The sequence below is a fragment of the Papio anubis genome, chromosome 15 (assembly GCF_008728515.1).
Source record: "Papio anubis isolate 15944 chromosome 15, Panubis1.0, whole genome shotgun sequence".
In the NCBI taxonomy this organism is placed as follows: Eukaryota; Metazoa; Chordata; class Mammalia; order Primates; family Cercopithecidae; genus Papio; species Papio anubis.
In genome coordinates this window covers 4,486,003-4,506,069 of record NC_044990.1, presented here as the reverse complement: position 1 = coordinate 4,506,069, position 20,067 = coordinate 4,486,003, and the positions used below count along the sequence as shown (strand labels likewise).

General features: G+C 43.3%; 1 protein-coding gene and 1 long non-coding RNA gene across 2 annotated transcripts in view; one reads left to right on the top strand and one right to left on the bottom strand.

Moving 5' to 3' along the window:
- PARP4 (poly(ADP-ribose) polymerase family member 4) overlaps positions 1-20,067 on the bottom strand; it is a 93,314-nt gene that overhangs the window by 19,736 nt on the left and 53,511 nt on the right. Inside the window, exons 23-30 of the mRNA XM_003913681.5 lie at positions 18,689-18,756; positions 17,496-17,683; positions 15,551-15,650; positions 12,552-12,722; positions 12,218-12,298; positions 3,026-3,106; positions 1,961-2,056; positions 1,223-1,345 (exon numbers count right to left, since the gene is read on the bottom strand). Coding sequence (XP_003913730.2) covers positions 1,223-1,345; positions 1,961-2,056; positions 3,026-3,106; positions 12,218-12,298; positions 12,552-12,722; positions 15,551-15,650; positions 17,496-17,683; positions 18,689-18,756 — 908 coding nt within the window. The remainder of the gene's footprint in view (positions 1-1,222; positions 1,346-1,960; positions 2,057-3,025; positions 3,107-12,217; positions 12,299-12,551; positions 12,723-15,550; positions 15,651-17,495; positions 17,684-18,688; positions 18,757-20,067) is intronic.
- LOC116270548 lies at positions 2,056-18,091 on the top strand. Its single transcript, XR_004178627.1, has 3 exons — positions 2,056-3,199; positions 3,468-3,676; positions 17,910-18,091. It is a non-coding gene; the product is annotated as an uncharacterized LOC116270548 (long non-coding RNA).

Here is a 20,067-nt window from a genome sequence, read left to right as displayed (position 1 = left end):
TAACCACTATATTTTACTGCCTCTCAATCATCTACCTTTTGTGATCTTTGCCAACCTGACACAGTTAAAAAATAAAAAGGAATCTCATGGCAGTTTACATTTTAACTTCTTTTAGCAATGAGACTGCACATCTTTCATATATTATTTTCTTATTTATGATCAAATCCTCGCTCTGTCACCCAGGCTGGAGTGTAGGGGTGCCATTTTGGCTCACTGCAACCTCTGCCTCCTGGGTTCAAGCATCCTCCCGCCACAGCCTCTTGAGTAGTTGGGATTACAGGCATGCACCACCAAGCCCAGCTAATTTTTGTTTTTTTTGTAGCGACAGGGTTTCACCATGTTGCCCAGGCTGGTCTTGAACTTCTGGGCTCAAGATATCTGCTGCCTTGGCCTCCCAAAGTGCTAGAATTAAAAGTGTGAGCTACTGCGCTTGCCCTAAGAAACTTTTTGTAGAGATGAGGTCTCCCTTTGTTGCCCAGGCTGGTCTCAAACTCCTGGGCTGAAGTGATTTTTCCCACCTCAGCTTCCCAAAGTGCTGGGATTACAGGCATGAACCACGGTGCCTGACCAGATTTTAAATGTTTAAATTTTGGAAATTTTAGTTTTTTTAACCTAGAGGCCTAAGAGTGTTGTCAGCACCGCTTTGTTCCTTTGCTTTTGAATTTGTCTTCCAATTTTTATTTAAGCCACATTTTTCAATTTCTATTGTATTTCTGGTTATAAGGGCCACAGTATAAAGCACTATAAACTTTAAGAAATATTGGTGGTGAATTTAGGTTATTAGATAGCACTTTATGGATAATTTCATGACAAACCTATTACACTACCTAAATGACTTTAGCTTCCTGGCTGACAATCTATTTGCCCATGACAGAAGCACAGCCACAGGTGTTCTCTTTTTGTACTACACAGCTCCATTCATACGCCATGAAGTCTCTGTCTACACAGCTCCATTCATACACTGTGAAGTCTCTGTCTACACAGCTCCATTCATACACTGTGAAGTCTCTGTCTACACAGCTCCATTCATACACTGTGAAGTCTCTGTAATGCAACATGATGTCATTCAACATTTTATAAATGCGTGAATATTTTCCATCATCAGGGATACAACAACTTCTTCATGTACAGGTATTAAGGGAGCTATTTTAGCAAAGGGTTCCCTTCATCTTCGTGAACAAACAAAAGCACAATATCAACTTATTTGGTGATCAGCGTTTACCTGGTTCGTGACGGCTTCTTGGGGCTCCCCCTGCCAGCTCATGTAGGGCAGGAAGTCTACATCTTCTTTGGCAATAAGTTCAGAAACTTTTGGAATATCAGGAAAAGGCAACTCATTCTCATCCTATATTGAATCACAAATAGATTAAATCAAACAGACGTTAACCAATTAAATGATGATTACACACTCTAAAGCCTGTGGGTGTTGGTGTGGGATATGCTGGTGTGTGGGAATGGAGCGTGTGCCATGCGCCACAAGCGTGAGGGAAAGTGGGGAGCTGGAGTGGCTTTCCTCTCCACGGAGCGCTGGCAGGTGCTGGCCACTGTGCTGGGCACGTTAGGTGAATTTTTCCATAAACTTATGAAGGGGGAAGGGGCCCTCAGGGAAACCAGGCCTTTTCTACTTTTTGAGGGTCTTGGATTAATAAAATACGATCAGTGCCAAAACTGTAACAAAATTATAGTATATCTAAAAAATACACATTAGCTAACTATTAATGATTATAACATTAAAAATGATAACATACTCAAGTCATTTAGAAAGATCACCCTAAGTCCCAACACCGAAGCCCCCCATGACTGGGAGGCTGGGACTCATGGGGTCTGCTGGCCTGTCTGCACCCCACGCTTCACAGGCCCAGGGCGTGGGGGTCGTCATTCACCATCAAAGCAAGGGTAACTCTCTTAATGTGAAAATATAAATAAAATAATTTAATCTCGAATTAACAATAATACATACCCTTTTCTCAACTGCCACAAAGCTTGTAAATTGTGTTATGAGAGAGTTTTCTTTACTGAGTTTAATAATCAGAGATTTCAAGGTTTGTTTCTTCATCTAGGATAGAATAAAATATAAGTCATGTCCTGTTTTGTTTCTATTTAGCTATGTCAATAAATCATCTTAAGATTCATATATTTCAGACTGAATATTGAATTGCAGGTCCCATCTCAATCGGTGGCTCAATATTTCCTTTAAAATGAGATGCACCGACTTAGTCATAGAAACTGTCACTCTCCATGATTCAGCTCCTGTGGTTCACAGAGAGCTCTCGCGGGCCGTGGCCTTCCTCATTCTTTCACCGTCTGTGGCTCCCAATTTAAAGCTGAGGAATTGGAAAGATGCAATGACTTGTTCAGGACAAAGCGGCCTTAAACAAAACAGCACACAGAGGCTGCCAAGCCAGGGGCATCTGAGGGGAATAGGGAGACCACCAGGTGACTGACTGTCACTAGAACTGACTGGGGGGGTCTCCAAGGCCTGCTGTCACACTGGCACCTTCTTGTGGGGATGGCATTGAGGACTAACGCGTGCAGCCTTGTTGAAGATCTCATCCCTGAGAGAACAGCGGGCAGTCCCGGTGGCCTGGCTGAGGGGCCCCTCTGCTGAGGCTCTGGTCTGCACAGCACGGGGGGAGTCGGGTGGACTCTGGCAGGTCACTCAGCATTTCACACTCAGGCCTCTCATCAGTAAGATGGGAATACTAACGCTACCACACGAGAGATCTGAGGTGATATCCACTACAGGCACTCAGCGAGTGTTCTCTGAGCCCTCCTCGGACTTTTTCTGATGAGTAAAACATGACAGAATTTTCCGGAAACCACTGACATCCACTCTTTTGTTAATTCATTCAACAAACATTTACCACACACCCCACATCCCGGGCACAGTGTCACAGATACAGTGATGAATGCCCTGACGCCGCAGTCTGCACGCAGCTGACCTCACTTTCCATTTCCACAGATAAATCAATGTAAGAATGCTCAAGAAGAATGTCTAATAGTTTTTACAATGGAAAGAACAAACCTCATGACTGGTTTCATTTTCGTGAAGAATGCCATCTTCATAATCTCTGATTAGAGCTCGGGCTGCCAGCTTGTGGATCATCTGTGTTTAAGCAGCAAAGGCAAAAAAAAAGAAAAAAAGATTCATATAGCTTCTAATAAAAGACTTGCAAAGAACATCATTTTAAAAATTGAGGTATAACCTGCATACAGTAAAATGCACTCCTTTTAAATATACAGTTTGATGAGTCTTAGGGGATGTATACAGTTGTGTGATCACTGTTGGAGTGAAGGCACAGAACATTCTCTTTACCCTGAAAAGTTCCTGTGTGCCCCTGTGTAGCTTCCTCCAGCCCTGGCAGCTCCTCATCTTTTTTCTGTCCCTAGAGTTTTCCTTTTTCTATAAAAGGCCATTTTGCTGATTCATTGTATTCAAAAAATTCAATACTTCTTTTCTACCATAGGAAGAGCCACCTTGGTGCTGGGATGCCCATTCATGAACATGGTCTGCACTCTGCAGGGTGAGGACTACACCACCAGGTGCTTCCTCTCCAACAACTGAGAGACGGAACTTTCCTTAATTCCAACTCTTGTAATTTTGTCATTGATAAGGTTGCTTCTCACAGAGGAAGAACAACTTGCTGTGCCTTTATGGAAAACGACCTCTTCCCAGGTAAAATTATTTTACCTTCTTTCCCCCTTAGATCTAACTTCTAAAAATACTCTTTTAATTTATTCTCCCTTATCGTTACCCACAAAGATCTAATCTCTAAAGCAATATTGAGCTTAAGTTCTATACAGAAGTCACTGGCAACTAATAAGTCAGTGATACCGACTTAATGCTGAAAAGTAAGCAATATATTTTTGAGAAAAAAACCAGCAATGTCTGGGAAATGATTTATCTGGTTATATTAACACTCCTTTGAAGAAAAAACTACATAAATAGCATATATAGGCTAGGAACTTTCAAGGCTAAACTATAGTGGATTCAGTACCAGTGCAAACCTCGCAAACTTCTTGGTAATAATTTGTGATATTGTGATATGCAAAAAGCTAAAATAGGTTACCCCAAAAAGACACTTTCTTTGGCATATTTTGAGATGTTATTCAGAGGGACAGCAGACACAGGAGTAGCTCTGGAAAGCAGTCCTTTTGTAGGGAATATTTGCATCTGCAGAGGAATCCTATGTCAGTGAAGTAAACAGCAGATGCAAACAGGCTTGCTCTGAGACCCCCTTATCTGCCTTATCCAGATTTAGGAAAGATGAACTCCCAGGAATAAGAGGCTAAAGTCTGATACCTTAAAGGGATCATAGAGAAACTGTTACCAGAGGTGCTTCTATTCTCTCTGAGAGCTGCTGCCTGCCAGACTTCATCTGCATCACAAGAAAGCCTTTGCTCACCATGTGTTTCCTCCCCTCTTCCTCCCACAACCTGTCCCCACCTCCCGGCCTCTGTACAGTATAAAACTTCACTCATCTGGCCCTTCTTTGAGTCTCATGTGGCTCTTGCACATATAACGAAATCTGCATGTCTTTTCCCCTGTTCATCTATTGTTGGATTATTTTATAGACCAAACATCGAAACTTCAGAGGGAAAGTTTGAACTTCCCTACAGACATAAGAAATATATGTATTTGTTATTCCTAACAGGATCCTTCAACCACACCTGAGTTTATGTTAATGAGGTGACCTTTTGAAAGGCCCTAGGATGAGGGCTGGTTGCTGGGGAACTAACCATATGATTAGAGGACTGGAACTTTCAGCCCCACTCCCCAACCTCCAGAGAGGGCACAGTTAATCACTAATGGCCAATGATTTAATCAACCAGGTCTTTGTAACGAAACCTGCCTTAAAAATCCCTCCCACCTAAAGGGGTTCAGGGAGCTTCTGGGTCGGCACTCATGTGCCAGGAGGATGGTGCACCCCAAATGTATGTTAGACAGAAGCTCCTGTGCTTGGACTATTCTGGGCCTCACCCTATATGGCTGTTAATTTGTATCCTTCATAATATTCTTTGTAATACATGAGTAATACTAAGGTAAACATTTCCTGAGTTCTGTGAGCTGTTACACAAATTAGTGAACCTGAGAAAGGGTTGTGGAAACACTGACTTGGAGCTGACCAGAAGTGTGGGTAACCTGGGGACCCGCTACTTGCTACTGGTGTCTGGAGTGGGGACCAGTCTTGTGGGACTGAGCCCTCACCCTGTGAGACCTGTGAGGTCTGTGGCAACCCCAGGTGGCTAGTATCAGAATTGAATTAAATTGTAGGACATGCAACTGGTGTCAGAGAATTGGTTGAGAAAAACACATATCTGGAAACCAGAAATGGTGTGAGTATTGGGGAAACAGGAATTTTTTCTTTCATAATTCAGTTGCTTTTAATCAAAAAAGGAAAATAACCCACATCCTCAATATACAATATGATCTACCCTTAGTCCATTTATATATATATTATAATTTCTATTATATTATAGAATTATATCTATTTTATATTGTAACCAATATTTCTAAATAGCATCAGTAGGCCAGTGGCATGTAACTTTTATTGAGTCGTGAACATCTTTGCGAACCTCTCTAGCAAAATTTCCATGCATAAATGGCATATTTTATTGCAGTTACTGCCACCCACTGATGCCCATATAGACACACCTAGACCCAACTACTCCAGATGAAGAAGTGCTGCGTTAGAAACTGAAGGAAAGTATACTCATTTGTACATACAGCTCATCTACATATTGTGTAATGAAATTTCAACACAGGAAAACAACAAAGGAAGTACAGACAGCAGGGGTATCCAATCTTTTGGCTTCCCTGGGCCACAATGGAAGAAGAAGAATTGTCTTGTGTGACACATAAAATACACTAACAATAATGATAGCTGATGAGCTGGAAAAAAAAACTTGCAAAAAAGTTTCATAAAGTTTTAAGAAAGTTTACAGCAAGATGGCCGAACAGGAACAGCTCCAGCATCCAGCTCCCGGCGTGAGCGACACAGAAGATGGGTGATTTCTGCATTTTCAACTGAGGTACCGGGTTCATCTCACTGGGGCATGTCGGGCAGTTGATGCTGGTCCGCATGTGCTGCCCGACCAGCGAGAGGTGAAGCAGGGCGAGGTATCGCCTCACCTGGCAAGCACAAGGGGGAAGGGAATTCCTTTTCCTAGCCAAAGGAAATTGAGACACACAACACCTGGAAAATCAGATAACTCCCACCCTAATACTGCGCTTTACCAAGGGTCTTAGAAAACGGCACACCAGGAGATTATATCCCACACCTGGCCCGGAGGGTCCCATGCCCACAGAGCCTCCCTCATTGCTAGCATAGCAGTCTGAGATCTAACTGCAAGGTGGCAGCGAGGCTGGGGGAGAGGCGCCCGCCATTGCTGAGGCTTAAGTAGGTAAACAAAGCTGCCTGGAAGCTCGAACTGGGTGGAGCCCACCACAGCTCAAGAAGGCCTGCCTGCCTCTGTAGACTCCAGGTCTAGGGACAGGGCAGAGCTAAACAAAAAGCAGCAGAAACCTTGGCAGAGGTAAATGTCCCTGTCTGACAGCTTTGAAAGAGAGCAGTGGATCTCCCAGCACGGAGGTTGAGATCTGAGAACAGACAGACTGCATGCTCAAGTGGGTCCCTGACCCCTGAGTAGCTTAACTGGGGGACATCCCCCAGACCAACACCTCACACCTCACATGGCTGGGTGCACCTCTGAGACGAAGCTTCCAGAGCAAGAATCAGACAGCAACACTCGCTGTTCAGCAATATTCTATCTTTTGCAGCCTCCACAGCTGATACCCAGGCAAACAGGGTCTGGAGTGGACCTCAAGCAAACTCCAACAGACCTGCAGCTGAGGGTCCTGACTGTTAGAAGGAAAACTAACAAACAGAAAGGACACCCACACCAAAACTCCATCAGTAAGTCACCATCATCAAAGACCAAAGGCAGAGAAAACCACAAAGATGCGGAAAAAGCAGTGCAGAGAAGATGGAAATTCAAAAAATCAGAGCGCATCTCCCCCTCAAAGGAACACAGCTCATCACCAGCAACGGAAGAAAGCTGGACGGACAATGACTTTGACGAGTTGAGAGAAGATGGCTTCAGTCGATCAAACTTCTCAGAGCTAAAGGAAGAACTACGTAACAAGTGCAAAGAAACTAAAAACCTTGAAAAAAGATGTGACGAATGGCTAACTAGAATAACCAATGTAGAGAAGTCCTTAAAAGAACAGATAGAGATGAAAACCATAACACGAGAACTACATGACAAATGCACAAGCTTCACTAACTGACTTGATCAACTGGAAGAAAGAGTATCAGCAATTGAAGATCAAATGAATGAAATGAAGCAAGAAGAGAAGTGTAGAGAAAAAAGAGTAAAAAGAAATGAACAAAGCCTCCAAGAAATATGGGATTATGTGAAAAGACCAAATCTACGTCTGATTGGTGTGCCTGAAAGTGATGGGGAAAATGGAACCAAGTTGGAAAACACTCTGCAGGATATCATCCAGGAGAACTTCCCCAACCTAGTAAGGCAGGTCAACATTCAAATTCAGGAAATACAGAGAATGCAACAAAGATAATCCTCGAGAAGAGCAACTCCGAGACACATAAGTGTCAGATTCACCAAAGTTGAAATGAAGGAAAAAATGTTAAGGGCAGCCAGAGAGAAAGGTCAGGTTACCCACAAAGGGAAGCCCATCAGACTAACAGCAGACCTCCCGGCAGAAATTCTACAAGCCAGAAGAGAGTGGGGGCCAATATTCAACATTCTTAAAGAAAAGAATTTTCAACCCAGAATTTCCTATCCAGCCAAACTAAGTTTCATAAGTGAAGGAGAAATAAAATCCTTTACAGACAACCAAATGCTTAGAGATTTTGTCACCACCAGGCCTGCCCTACAAGAGACCCTGAAGGAAGCACTAAACATGGAAAAGAACAACCGGTACCAGCCATTGCAAAAACATGCCAAAATGTAAAGACCTTCGATGCTAGTAAGAAACGCCATCAACTAACGAGCAAAATAACCAGCTAATATCACAATGACAGGATCAAGTTCACACATAACAATATTAACCTTAAATGTAAATGGACTAAATGGTCCAATTAAAAGACACAGACTGGCAAATTGGATAAAGAGTCAAGACCCATCAGTTTGCTGTATTCAGGAGACCCATCTCACATGCAGAGACATACATAGGCTCAAAATAAACAGATGGAGGAAGATCTACCAAGCAAATGGAAAACAAAAAAAAGCAGGGGTTGCAATTCTAGTCACTGATAAAACAGACTTTAAACCATCAAAGATCAAAAGAGACAAAGAAGGCCATTACATAATGGTAAAGGGATCAATTCATCAGGAAGAGCTAACTATCCTAAATATATATGCACCCAATACATGAGCACCTAGATTCATAAAGCAAGTCCTTAGAGACTTACAAAGAGACTTAGACTCCCATACAACAATAATGGGAGACTTTAACACCCCACTGTCAACATTAGACAGATCAACGAGACAGAAAGTTAAGAAGGATATCCAGGAATTGAACTCAGCTCTGCAGCAAGCAGACCTAATAGACATCTACAGAACTCTCCACCCCAAATCAACACAATATACATTCTTCTCAGCACTACATTGCATTTATTCCAAAATTGACCACATAATTGGAAGTAAAGCACTCCTCAGCAAATGTAAAAGAATAGAAATTATAACAAACTGTCTCTCAGACCACAGCGCCATCAAACTAGAACTCAGGACTAAGAAACTCAATCAAAACCACTCAACTACATGGAAACTGAACAACCTGCTCCTGAATGACTACTGGGTACATACGAAATGAAGGCAGAAATAAAGATGTTCTTTGAAGCCAATGAGAACAAAGATACAACATACCAGAATCTCTGGGACACATTTAAAGCAGTGTGTAGAGGGAAATTTATAGCACTAAATGCCCACAAGAGAAAGCAGGAAAGATCTAAAATTGACACCCTAACATCACAATTAAAAGAACTAGAGAAGCAAGAGCAAACACATTCAAAAGCTAGCAGAAGGCAAGAAATAACTAAGATCAGAGCAGAATTGAAGGAGATAGAGACACAAAAAACCCTCCAAAAAAATCAATGAATCCAGGAGCTGGTCTTTTGAAAAGATCAACAAAATTGATAGACCACTGGCGAGACTAATAAAGAAGAAAAGAGAAGAATCAAATAGACACAATAAAAAATGATAAAGGGGATATCACCACCGACCCCACAGAAATACAAACTACCATCAGATAATACTATAAACACCTCTATGCTAATAAACTAGAAAACCTAGAAGAAATGGACAATTACCTGGACATTTACACTCTCCCAAGACTAAACCAGGAAGAAGTTGAATCCCTGAATAGACAAATAGTAGGCTCTGAAATTGAGGCAATAATTCATAGCCAACCAGCCAAAAAAAGTCCAGGACCAGACAGATTCACAGCCGAATTCTACCGGAGGTACAAGGAGGAGCTGGTACCATTCCTTCTGAAACTATTCCAATCAATAGAAAAAGAGGGAATCCTCCCTAACTCATTTTTACAAGGCCAACATCATCCTGATACCAAAGCCTGGCACAGACACAACAAACAAAGAGAATTTTAGACCAATATCCCTGATGAACATCGATGCAAAAATTCTCAATAAAATACTGGCAAACTGAATCCAGCAGCACATCAAAAAGCTTATCCACTATGATCAAGTGGGCTTCATCCCTGGAATTCAAGGCTAGTTAAACATACGCAAATCAACAAACATAGTCCAGCACATAAACAGAACCAAAGACAAAAACCACATGATTATCTCAATAGATGCAGAAAAGGCCTTTGACAAAATTCAACAGCCCTTCATGCTAAAAACTCTCAATAAACTTGGTATTGATGAAACGTATCTCAAAATAATAAGAGCTATTTATGACAAACCCACAGCCAATATCATACTGAATGGGCAAAAACTGGAAGCATTCCCTTTGAAAACTGGCACAAAACAGGGATGCCCTCTCTCACCACTCCTATTCAACATAGTGTTGGAAGTTCTGGCCAGGGCAATCAGGCAAGAGAAAGAAAGAAAGGGTACTCAGGAAAAGAAGAAGTCAAATTGTCCCTGTTTGCAGATGACATAATTGTATATTTAGAAAACCCCATTGTCTCAGCCCAAAATCTCCTTAAGTTGATAAGCAACTTCAGCAAAGTCTCAGGATACAAAATCAATGTGCAAAAATCACAAGCATTCTTATACACCAGTAACAGAAAAACAGACAGTCAAATCATGAATGAACTCCCATTCACAATAGCTCCAAAGAGAATAAAATATCTAGGAATCCAACTTACAAGGGATGTGAAGGACTTCTTCAAGCAGAACGACAAACCACTGCTCAGTGAAATAAAAGAGGACACAAACAAATGGAAGAACATACCATGCTCATGGATAGGAAGAATCAATATTGTGAAAATGGTCATACTGCCCAAGGTAATTTATAGATTCAATGCCATCCCCATTAAGCTACCAATGACTTTCTTCATAGAACTGGAAAAAACTGCTTTAAAGTTCATATGGAACCAAAAAAGAGCCCGCATTGCCAAGACAATCCTAAGCCAAAAGAACAAAGCTGGAGGCATCACGCTACCTGACTTCAAACTATACTACAAGGCTACAGTAACCAAAACAGCATGGTACTGGTACCAAAACAGAGATATAGACCAATGGAACAGAACAGAGCCCTCAGAAATAATACCACACATCTACAGCCATCTGATCTTTCACAAACCCGACCAAAACAAGAAATGGGGAAAGGATTCCCTATTTAATAAATGGTGCCGGTAAAATTGGCTAGCCATAAGTAGAAAGCTGAAACTGGATCCTTTCCTTACTCCTCATACAAAAATTAATTCAAGATGGATTAGAGACTTAAATGTTAGACCTAATACCATAAAACCCTAGAAGAAAACCTAGGCAATACCATTCAGGACATAGGCATGGGCAAGGACTTCATGTCTAAAACACCAAAAGCAACAGCAACAAAAGCCAAAAGTGACAAATGGAATCTAATTAAACTGAAGAGCTTCTGCACAGCAAAAGAAACTACCATCAGAGTGAACAGGCAGCCTACAGAATGGGAAAAAATTTTTGCAATCTACTCATCTGACAAAGGGCTAATATCCAGAACCTACAAAGAACTCAAACAAATTTACAAGAAAAAAAAACAACCCCATCAAAAAGTGGGCAAAGGATATGAACAGACACTTCTTAAAAGAAGACATTCATACAGCCAACAGACACATGAAAAAATGCTCATCATCACTTGCCATCAGAGAAATGCAAATCTAAACCACAATGAGATACCATCTCACACCAGTTAGAATGGCAATCATTAAAAAATCAGGAAACAACAGGTGCTGGAGAGGATGTGGACAAATAGTAACACTTTTACACTGTTGGTGGGACTGTAAACTAGTTCAACCATTGTGGAAGACAGTGTGGCAATTCTTCAAGGATCTAGAACTAGAAATACCATTTGACCCAGCCATCCCATTACTGGGGATATACCCAAAGGATTATAAATCATGCTGCTATAAAGACACATGCACACGTATGTTTATTGCAGCACTATTCACAATAGAAAAGATTTGGAATCAACCCAAATGTCCATCAGTGACAGACTGGATTAAGAAAATGTGGCACATATACACCATGGAATACTATGCAGCCATAAGAAAGGATGAGTTCATCTCCTTTGTAGGGACATGGATGCAGCTGGAAACCATCATTCTCAGCAAACTATTGCAAGAACAGAAAACCAAACCCCGCATGTTCTCACTCATAGGTGGGAACTGAACAATGAGATCACTTGGATACAGGAAGGGGAGCATCACACACTGGGGCCTATTGTGGGGAGGGGGTAGTGGGGAGGGATAGCATTAGGAGATATACCTAATGTAAATGAGGAGTTAATGGGTGCAGCACACCAACATGGCACATGTATACATATGTAACAAACCTGCACATTGTGCACATGTACCCTAGAACTGAAAATATAATAATAAAAAAAAAAGTTTACGAATTTGTGTTGGACTGCATTCAAAGCTGCCCTGGGCCGTGGGTTGGACAAGCTTGACATAGAGCATTACATATGGAAATATAATATCATAACTTTCAAACAATGGGTTGATAGTTTAGGTTTTGAATCTTACAGTTCCAGTTGTCTTCTGAAGCTCAGTAGTCGACACCATTGTACAAAATTCTTTCTCTTGAATTAGTGCGCAGAGAGTTGCCTGAAATGGGAAAAAAAAAAAAATTCCTCATTTGCCTTTCCACTCTGCAGTGTCTTGGTTTAACAGAAATTCTTTTGGTGATTTTCTCTCCCCTTTCAATAAAAGTTAGAAGCCTCCACAAAGCCCTGGCTAACCACCAGCTATGTTCCCAGAAGAAGAAAATCTGCTGGTGAGAAGGGGAGGGAAGAAGACAGAAAAAAAATAGCAAATATATTGGTCTTCCCATAGAATAACAAACTCTGCGCCTTCTTACCTGTGTGCAGTGAGGAATGAATCCGTAGACAAGGAGTCGATCATTGCGAAACAAGGACGGCACCTGGGCTGGGGCCTGCAGGGCCTCAGGCGCATCTGGGTTGAGTTGCTGCCATTTGACCGAGACAGAGTGGCAGCTTGGAGAACATAGCCTAGTCATTTGGTCTTCTATCTATTTATAAAAGAGGAATTAGTTCTCTTTCAATGCTCCATCCAGCAAATAGTTGCTTCACATTTAAAATAAAGTATACATTCTATTCTTTGGGAATTTTATAACTCTTCGGTATTTTCTCTCACTCCTGCTACAAGGCACTTTCCCGAAAAGATTTTAAACATTATTTTATTTTATTTTAATTATTTTATTTTGAGGTGGAGTCTTGCTCTGTCACCTAGACTGGAGTGCAGTGGCACAATCTTGGCTCACTGCAACCTCTGCCTCCCAGGTTCAAGTGATTTTCCTGCCCCAGCCTCCCAAGTAGCTGGGACTACAGGCGTGTGCGACCACACCCGGCTAATTTTTGTATTTTTAGTAGAGATGGCGTTTCACCATGTTGCCCAGGTTGGTCTCGAACTCCTTACCTCAGGTGATCCACCTTAGCCTCCCAAAGTGCTGGGGTTATAGGCATGAGCCACCATGCCCAGGTAGAATTTTAAATAATAGCATGATCACATCCTTTACATTGACAAAGCATCCTGAAATTATTCCATTAGCTAATTACTGATATGCAACCTTGGTAAGAGTAGATTCCAGTACTGGAATAGATATTTCTCCAAAGAAGATACACAAAAGCCAACAAGTGCATGAAAAGATGCTTGACGTCACTAGTCATAAGGGAAGTGCAAATCAGAACCACAGTGAGATTCCATTTCACACCCAGTGGGATAGCTGTTATTAAAAAAACAAGTGCTGGCTGGGCAGAGTGGCTCATGCCTGTAATCTCAGCACTTTGGGAGGCCAAGGCACACAAAACTGCTTGAGTTTGGGATTCGAGACCAGCCTGGGCCCATGGTGAAACCCTGTCTCTACAAAAAATACAAAAAATTAGCCAGGTGTGGTGGTGTGGTCCTGTAGTCCCACCTACTTGTGGGGTGAGGGAAGAAGATGGCTTGACACCAGGATGTCAGGGCTGCAGTGAGCCAAGCTTGCACCACTGCATTCTAGCCTGAGTGACAAAGTGATACCCTGTCTCAAAAAACACCAACAACAAACAAAAAACAAACAAACAAAAAGCAATAGAAAAAAAGTGGTGGCATATGTCTGTAGTCCCAGTTACTCTGGAGGCTGAGGTGGGAGGATCACTTGAGCTCAGGAAGTCAAGGCTGTGGTGAGCTAGGATTGCGTCATTGCACTCCAGCCTAGATGACCGAGCAACACTGTGTCTCAAAAACCAAAACAAACCAAAGAAAAGCTGATTGATTTCAGTCAATATGGAAAAGAAAGGAATGATGAGTGTTGGTGAGGATGTGGAAAAACTGGAATCCTGGTGCATTGGTGGTGGGAATGTAAAATGATGCAGCTGCTATGGAAGATAGCATGGCAGTTCCCCAAAAAACTAAACAGAACGACCATAGGATCCAGCAATCCCACACTACGCACGTATCCAGAATTGAAAGCAGACTCACACAGACGCTTGTATACCAATGGTCATAGCAGCATTATTCACAATAGCCAAAGGACAGACACAACCCCAGTGGCCACTGATAGGTGAACGGATAAGCAAAATGTGGTCTCTCCATACAATGGAATATTATTCAGCTTGAAAAAGAAGGGAAATTCTGACACATGCTACAACATAGACAGACGTTAAAAACATCATGCTAAGTGAAATAAGCCAGACATAAAAGAACAATGTCCTATGACTCCACTTATATGAGATACTCAGAATAGGCAAAGTCACAGAGACGGAACATACAGTCGTGGTTAGCAGGCGCTGGGTGTAGGAGGGAATGTGGAGTTACTGTTTAATGAGTACGTAGTTTCTGTTTGGGCTGATGAAATAGTTCGAAGACAGTGATGGTTGCACAGCATTGTGAATGTAGCTAATACCACTAAATTGTACACTTAAAAATGGTTAAAATGACCGGGCATGGTGGCTCACGCCTATAATCCCAGCACTTTGGGAGGCCGAGGTGGGCAGATCACGAGGTCAGGAGATCGAGACCATCCTGGCTAACACGGTGAAACCCCTTCTCTACTAAAAATACAAAAAAATTAGCCAGGCTTGGTGGCGGGTGCCTGTAGTCCCAGCTAGTCGGGAGGCTGAGGCAGGAGAATGGCATGAACCCGGGAAGCGGAGCTTGCAGTGAGCCGAGACTACGCCACTGCACTCCAGCCTGGGCGACAGAGCGAGACTGTCTCAAAAAAAAAAAAAAAAATTTAAAATGCTAAATTTTGGCTGGGCGCGGTGGCTCAACCCTGTAATCCCAGCACTTTGGGAGGCCGAGACGGGCGGATCACGAGGTCAGGAGATCGAGACCATGCTGGCTAACACGGTGAAACCCCGTCTCTACTAAAAAATACAAAAAATTAGCCGGGCGAGGTGGCGGGCGCCTGTGGTCCCAGCTACTCGGGAGGCTGAGGCGGAAGAATGGCGTGAACCCAGGAGGCAGAGCTTGCAGTGAGCTGAGATCCGGCCACTGCACTCCAGTCTGGGCGACAGAGCGAGACTCCGTCTCAAAAAAAAAAAAAAAAAAAAAAAAATGCTAAATTTTATCATGAGGAAAATTAATTTCAGCAAAACATATTTAATAATTCACTTTAAAAAATCAGTCCATTATTTTTAAGGCAGAAATCAAACTATGAGCTGGGAGAATGACCTGCTGAGGAACTCCTGTGTTCCCGCTGGTGCCATCCTGAGGCAGGGCTCACACCTGTGGCAGCACTTGCCTCTTTACGGCTCCCTTCTCACTCAAGGAAACACAGATATTCCTATTTCTCAGCCTTGGAAGAATGTGAGATTTCCAAATGTAAATATAACACCAGATGTTTAAAACACATACCTGTTTTCTCCAACTGTGCTTGGATTTTGCATTAAAATATTCGAATACTCCGGCACCACACTGGGACAAAATCCTTAGGATGTGACGATTTGCTGTAGGACTGATAACATTTCACATGTTTTAATTTTTAAGACATTGGAGAAATATTTTTGAAGTACATGTTAACAGTGTTGAGAAAGCTCACAGCTCAATAGGAGAGACGTGACGTGGGGAAGAAATGTACTCGTGTGTAGCTGAGGTTAAACAGAGAAAGAGGTAATAGGAGGAAACATCTGAAAGTTTGGCTGATTTAAGCTCCCATCTATCAGAGGACTGACTTGTCCTTCAAACAGAAAAAAAGTTGAAATTCTTGACTTTCAATTCACTGAGGGAGGGAGCAGATGACTCTAAAAACAACCCTGTAAGGTATCAGAATGTTGACAAAGATATCAACTTAATTTCCATCAATAACAATATTGCAGGCCGGGCGCGGTGGCTCAAGCCTGTAATCCCAGCACTTTGGGAGGCCGAGACGGGCGGATCACGAGGTCAGGAGATCAAGACCATCCTGGCTAACATGGTGAAACCCCGTCTCTACTAAAACATACAAAAAACTAGCCGGGCGAGGTGGCGGGCGCCTGTAGTCCCAGCTACTCGGGAGGCTGAGGCAGGAGAATGGCGTGAACCCGGGAGGCGGAGCTTGCAGTGAGCTGAGATCCGGCCACTGCACTCCAGCCCGGGCGACAGAGCCAGACTCCATCTCAAAAAAAAAAAAAAAACACCCAATATTGCCTGAATCTGATCCCGAAGGCCTAGAGCTGGCAAAGAGTGAATAAAGTCTACCTCTTAAAATCTGATACACATCAACATAGCAAAAGGCATAAAGAAGCAACTCGCACTCTAGCAAAGGGCATCTCTGCCATTTAAATGACAAGTGCCCGATTACTTTTCTTTCTACAACAGTTCTACAACTATCAAGAACTCCTTGCTTAGAGGAGTTCCTCCTGAAATATTAAAGAAAAGATCAATTATTTTTCAGAAAAAGAGTTTATGAAAATAATTTCCAAGATGTTTTTCAACCTATGGATAAAGACTGGATTTGTCTTTACTCTTCATATTAACTGGTGATGATCATAACATTGACTAGAAGATCCTTAACGTGGGTTACTGGTAGCTACAGCTTCCGTCCCTTAGCAGCCCGGTGAGGTCTGCCTGGAGGTCATGTGCTCTCAGCACGAGTCCAGCACAGCCAGTGAGGAGGTGCGCCCAGGCCAGTGGGACAAGCTAGAGATACGGATTCTTTTTTTTTGAGACGGAGTCGGGCTCTGTCGCCCAGGCTGGAGTGCCGTGGCCGGCTCTCAGCTCACTGCAAGCTCCGCCTCCCGGGTTCCCGCCATTCTCCTGCCTCAGCCTCCCGAGTAGCTGGGACCACAGGCGTCCGCCACCTCGCCCAGCTAATTTTTTGTATTTTTTTTAGTAGAGACGGGGTTTCACCATGTTAGCCAGGATGGTCTCGATCTCCTGACCTCGTGATCCGCCCGTCTCGGCCTCCCAAAGTGCTGGGATTACAGGCTTGAGCCACCACGCCCAGCCTAGATATGGATTCTTATGCTAAATAATAACATCTAATATCGATTTGGTGCTTTTTGGGTCAGTTCTGTTCTGCGTGCTTTCTATGTATGAGTTCATTTATTCCTCAGCAACCCTAGGACGTAGGTATTTTCATGATCATCTTGGTTTTACAGATGAGAGGTTAAGGAACTTGCCCCAGGTCACACAGCTAATGAGTGGCCAGCCCAGGTTCTGAGACTCAGGCAGTCTGGCCGGGAGCCCGGAGCCCCATCCCTCTGTGCTGTAAGGCTTCTGTATTCTAGTGTCAACTTCCAAGCTTGCAAAAGTTCTGTGCAGGCCAACAAGAAGACCTCCCCGTGTGTCTGGACTGTGTGACCAGCTCTCTGAGACTCACCCGATACCGCAGGCGAATAACCTGGTGTGGGGGCGGCTCCTCTTCACCAGCTGCAACGTCAGGCTCTCGTTCTGGAGGTGCCCATCAGATACCAGGAGAATGTTCCGTGACCCTCGAGCAGGGTACAATAAGCTAAGATATCGGAGCGTTTTCCAGAAGTCTGTGTTCCCCATGGTAGGTGTGGCCGACTGGAGGAAATGAGGTGAAAGATTATGTTCTCCTTGTTGGATACAGTCACCATTTGCTGTCATCACTGACACATCTAAGGACAGTGTAGAGAGAGAGTGACACTGAAAATATTTTCTTTCCCTAAGTATACACTTATGAAACAACTAAACTTATATCCTTTTAGTTTATTTGATGTCACGCAGTAACTATAATATTATCACCTCATGCTTATTTGATTTTTTACAGTTTCCAGAGGACTATGACGTCTACGGGAAGAAATGTCCCATCCAATCAGCCCTGGATTTGCCAGCCTGGCTGAGGCAGCCGGTCAGTCTCAGTTTGCTTAATTTTATTATTATTTTATTTTCTTTCTTTTTTTTTTTTCTTTGAGATGGAGTCTCGCTCTGTCATTGCCCAGGCTGGAGTGCAGTGGCGCAATCTCGACTCACTGCAACCTCCACTTCCTGGGTTCACATGATTCTCCTGCCTCAGCCTCCCAAGTGGCTGGGATTACAGGTGTCTGCCACCACACCTGGCTAATTTTTTGTATTGTAAGTAGAAAAGAGGTTTCACCATGTTGCTCAGGTTGGTCTCAAATTCCTGACCTCAGGTGATCCACCCACCTTGGCCTCCCAAAGTGCTGAGATTACAGGTGTGAGCCAACACGCCCAGCATTTCTTTTCTCTTTCTTTTTGTTTTAAACCTCAACCCATTTAGATGAAGCTGGCTGCATTTCAAGGGGAAAAAAAACAAAGGACAGAAGAAAACTTCTCAAAGCTGTTAATGCTAGTTGCATTAGGGTGGTAGGACATGGGTGGTTTTTTTCTTTCTGTTCTTTTTAATTTCCAATTTTTCCTTAATGAGTTTATTATCATTTTAATTAATGAAATAAAGACCCCACCAATATACAAAAACCACAGGACTAGGGGTGCTCTGATGATGGCTTGAGGGGCCTAAGCCCTGGAGATCCCCCTAAAGCGTGGTAGGAAAAGACCCAAGAGACACAGGAAGCCTCTTGCACTCACCATGATGAACTCTGTTGCCGCGATATTGCTGGTGATATGCTTAGGATACGAAAATAACTCCTTGTAACCTGTGTAATAAGATCAGTATGAGGTGCTGCTTCCACACGTTCACTTGCTTGACCACTAACAAACAATCATGTTACTTCATACCATCACGGCTGTCGTAAAGGATGTTATATATTTATGTGTGTATCTTCCTTTTTAGAAAACTGTTTGATAATTTTAACATACAAAAGATTCGCCATAGGCCAGGCATGGTGGCTCATGCCTGCAATCCCAGCACTTTGGGAGGCCGACGTGGGTGCATCACCTGAGGTCAGGAGTTCAAGACCAGCCCTGGTCAACATGGTGAAACCCTGTGTCTGGTAAAAATACAAAAATTAGCTGGGTGTGGTGGTGGGCACCTGTAATCCCAGCCAGTGGGGAGGCTGAGGCCAGGAGGTAGAGGTTGCAGTGAGCTGAGATCGCACCACCGCATTCCAGCCTGGGCAACAAAGCAAGACTCTGTCTCAAAAAAAGAAAAAAATCACCACACGATTTTTCTAAATAACACATCATAGAGCATCAAACTGTGGTGCTTTACTATGCAAAATGTTGAGTCGAATTCCATGTGTACATGCAGATCGCTTGTGCAAAGGTGCAGGGCATTGCAATGGCCTGAGCAGCTTGGCCGCTGGAAGGCCACAGTCTCTGCTCATGCCCTTTGCACTCCCCATGCTTATCCGACCTCGGTCCCAGCAGCAGCAGAAGACCGTACCTCTGGGGAAAAGGGGCTGGGCCTTCTGCTGGATGGCACAGAGGATAAGAATCAATAGGACAGGACTGTCCCCTCAGTCCACTCTACGCACCTCTTATCCCAGAGGTGCTGCCTTCTGGTGGCTGAGATGTCCCTGGGCCCCACCTGGAGGGTGGCACTACCTCCCTTCTAGCGGTGCTGGCTGGATGCTTCCTGAGACCATTCCTTCCAGATTTTCTATGACTGTGCTGATGGCAAGTGTTTTGTCCTTAGACTTGGGACCTACTCAACAGACCAAGGGTTTTGCATTTGGTTCAGTTGCTAATGCAATAGTAGCATTTATATCTCACTTACTGTGGAACAGGCACAGTTTAAAAATCCTTTACATATATTAGCTCAATCCTCCTCACAGCAACACTGTGAGTTAGGGACAATTATCCTCAGATCGCAGATGAGGAAACGGAGGCACCAGAAGTTCAAGTAGCACACCCAAGGTGACACAGAGCCTGTGAGTGGTACAGCTGGATCTGGACCTAGGGGGTCCAGCTCCAGAGCTCTTGTTCTTCAGTTTCATACTAGGCTGCTCCTCACTGCACAGGCGGGATCAGGCACCCACAGCTGTCAGTTCTACAGAGCGTGATTC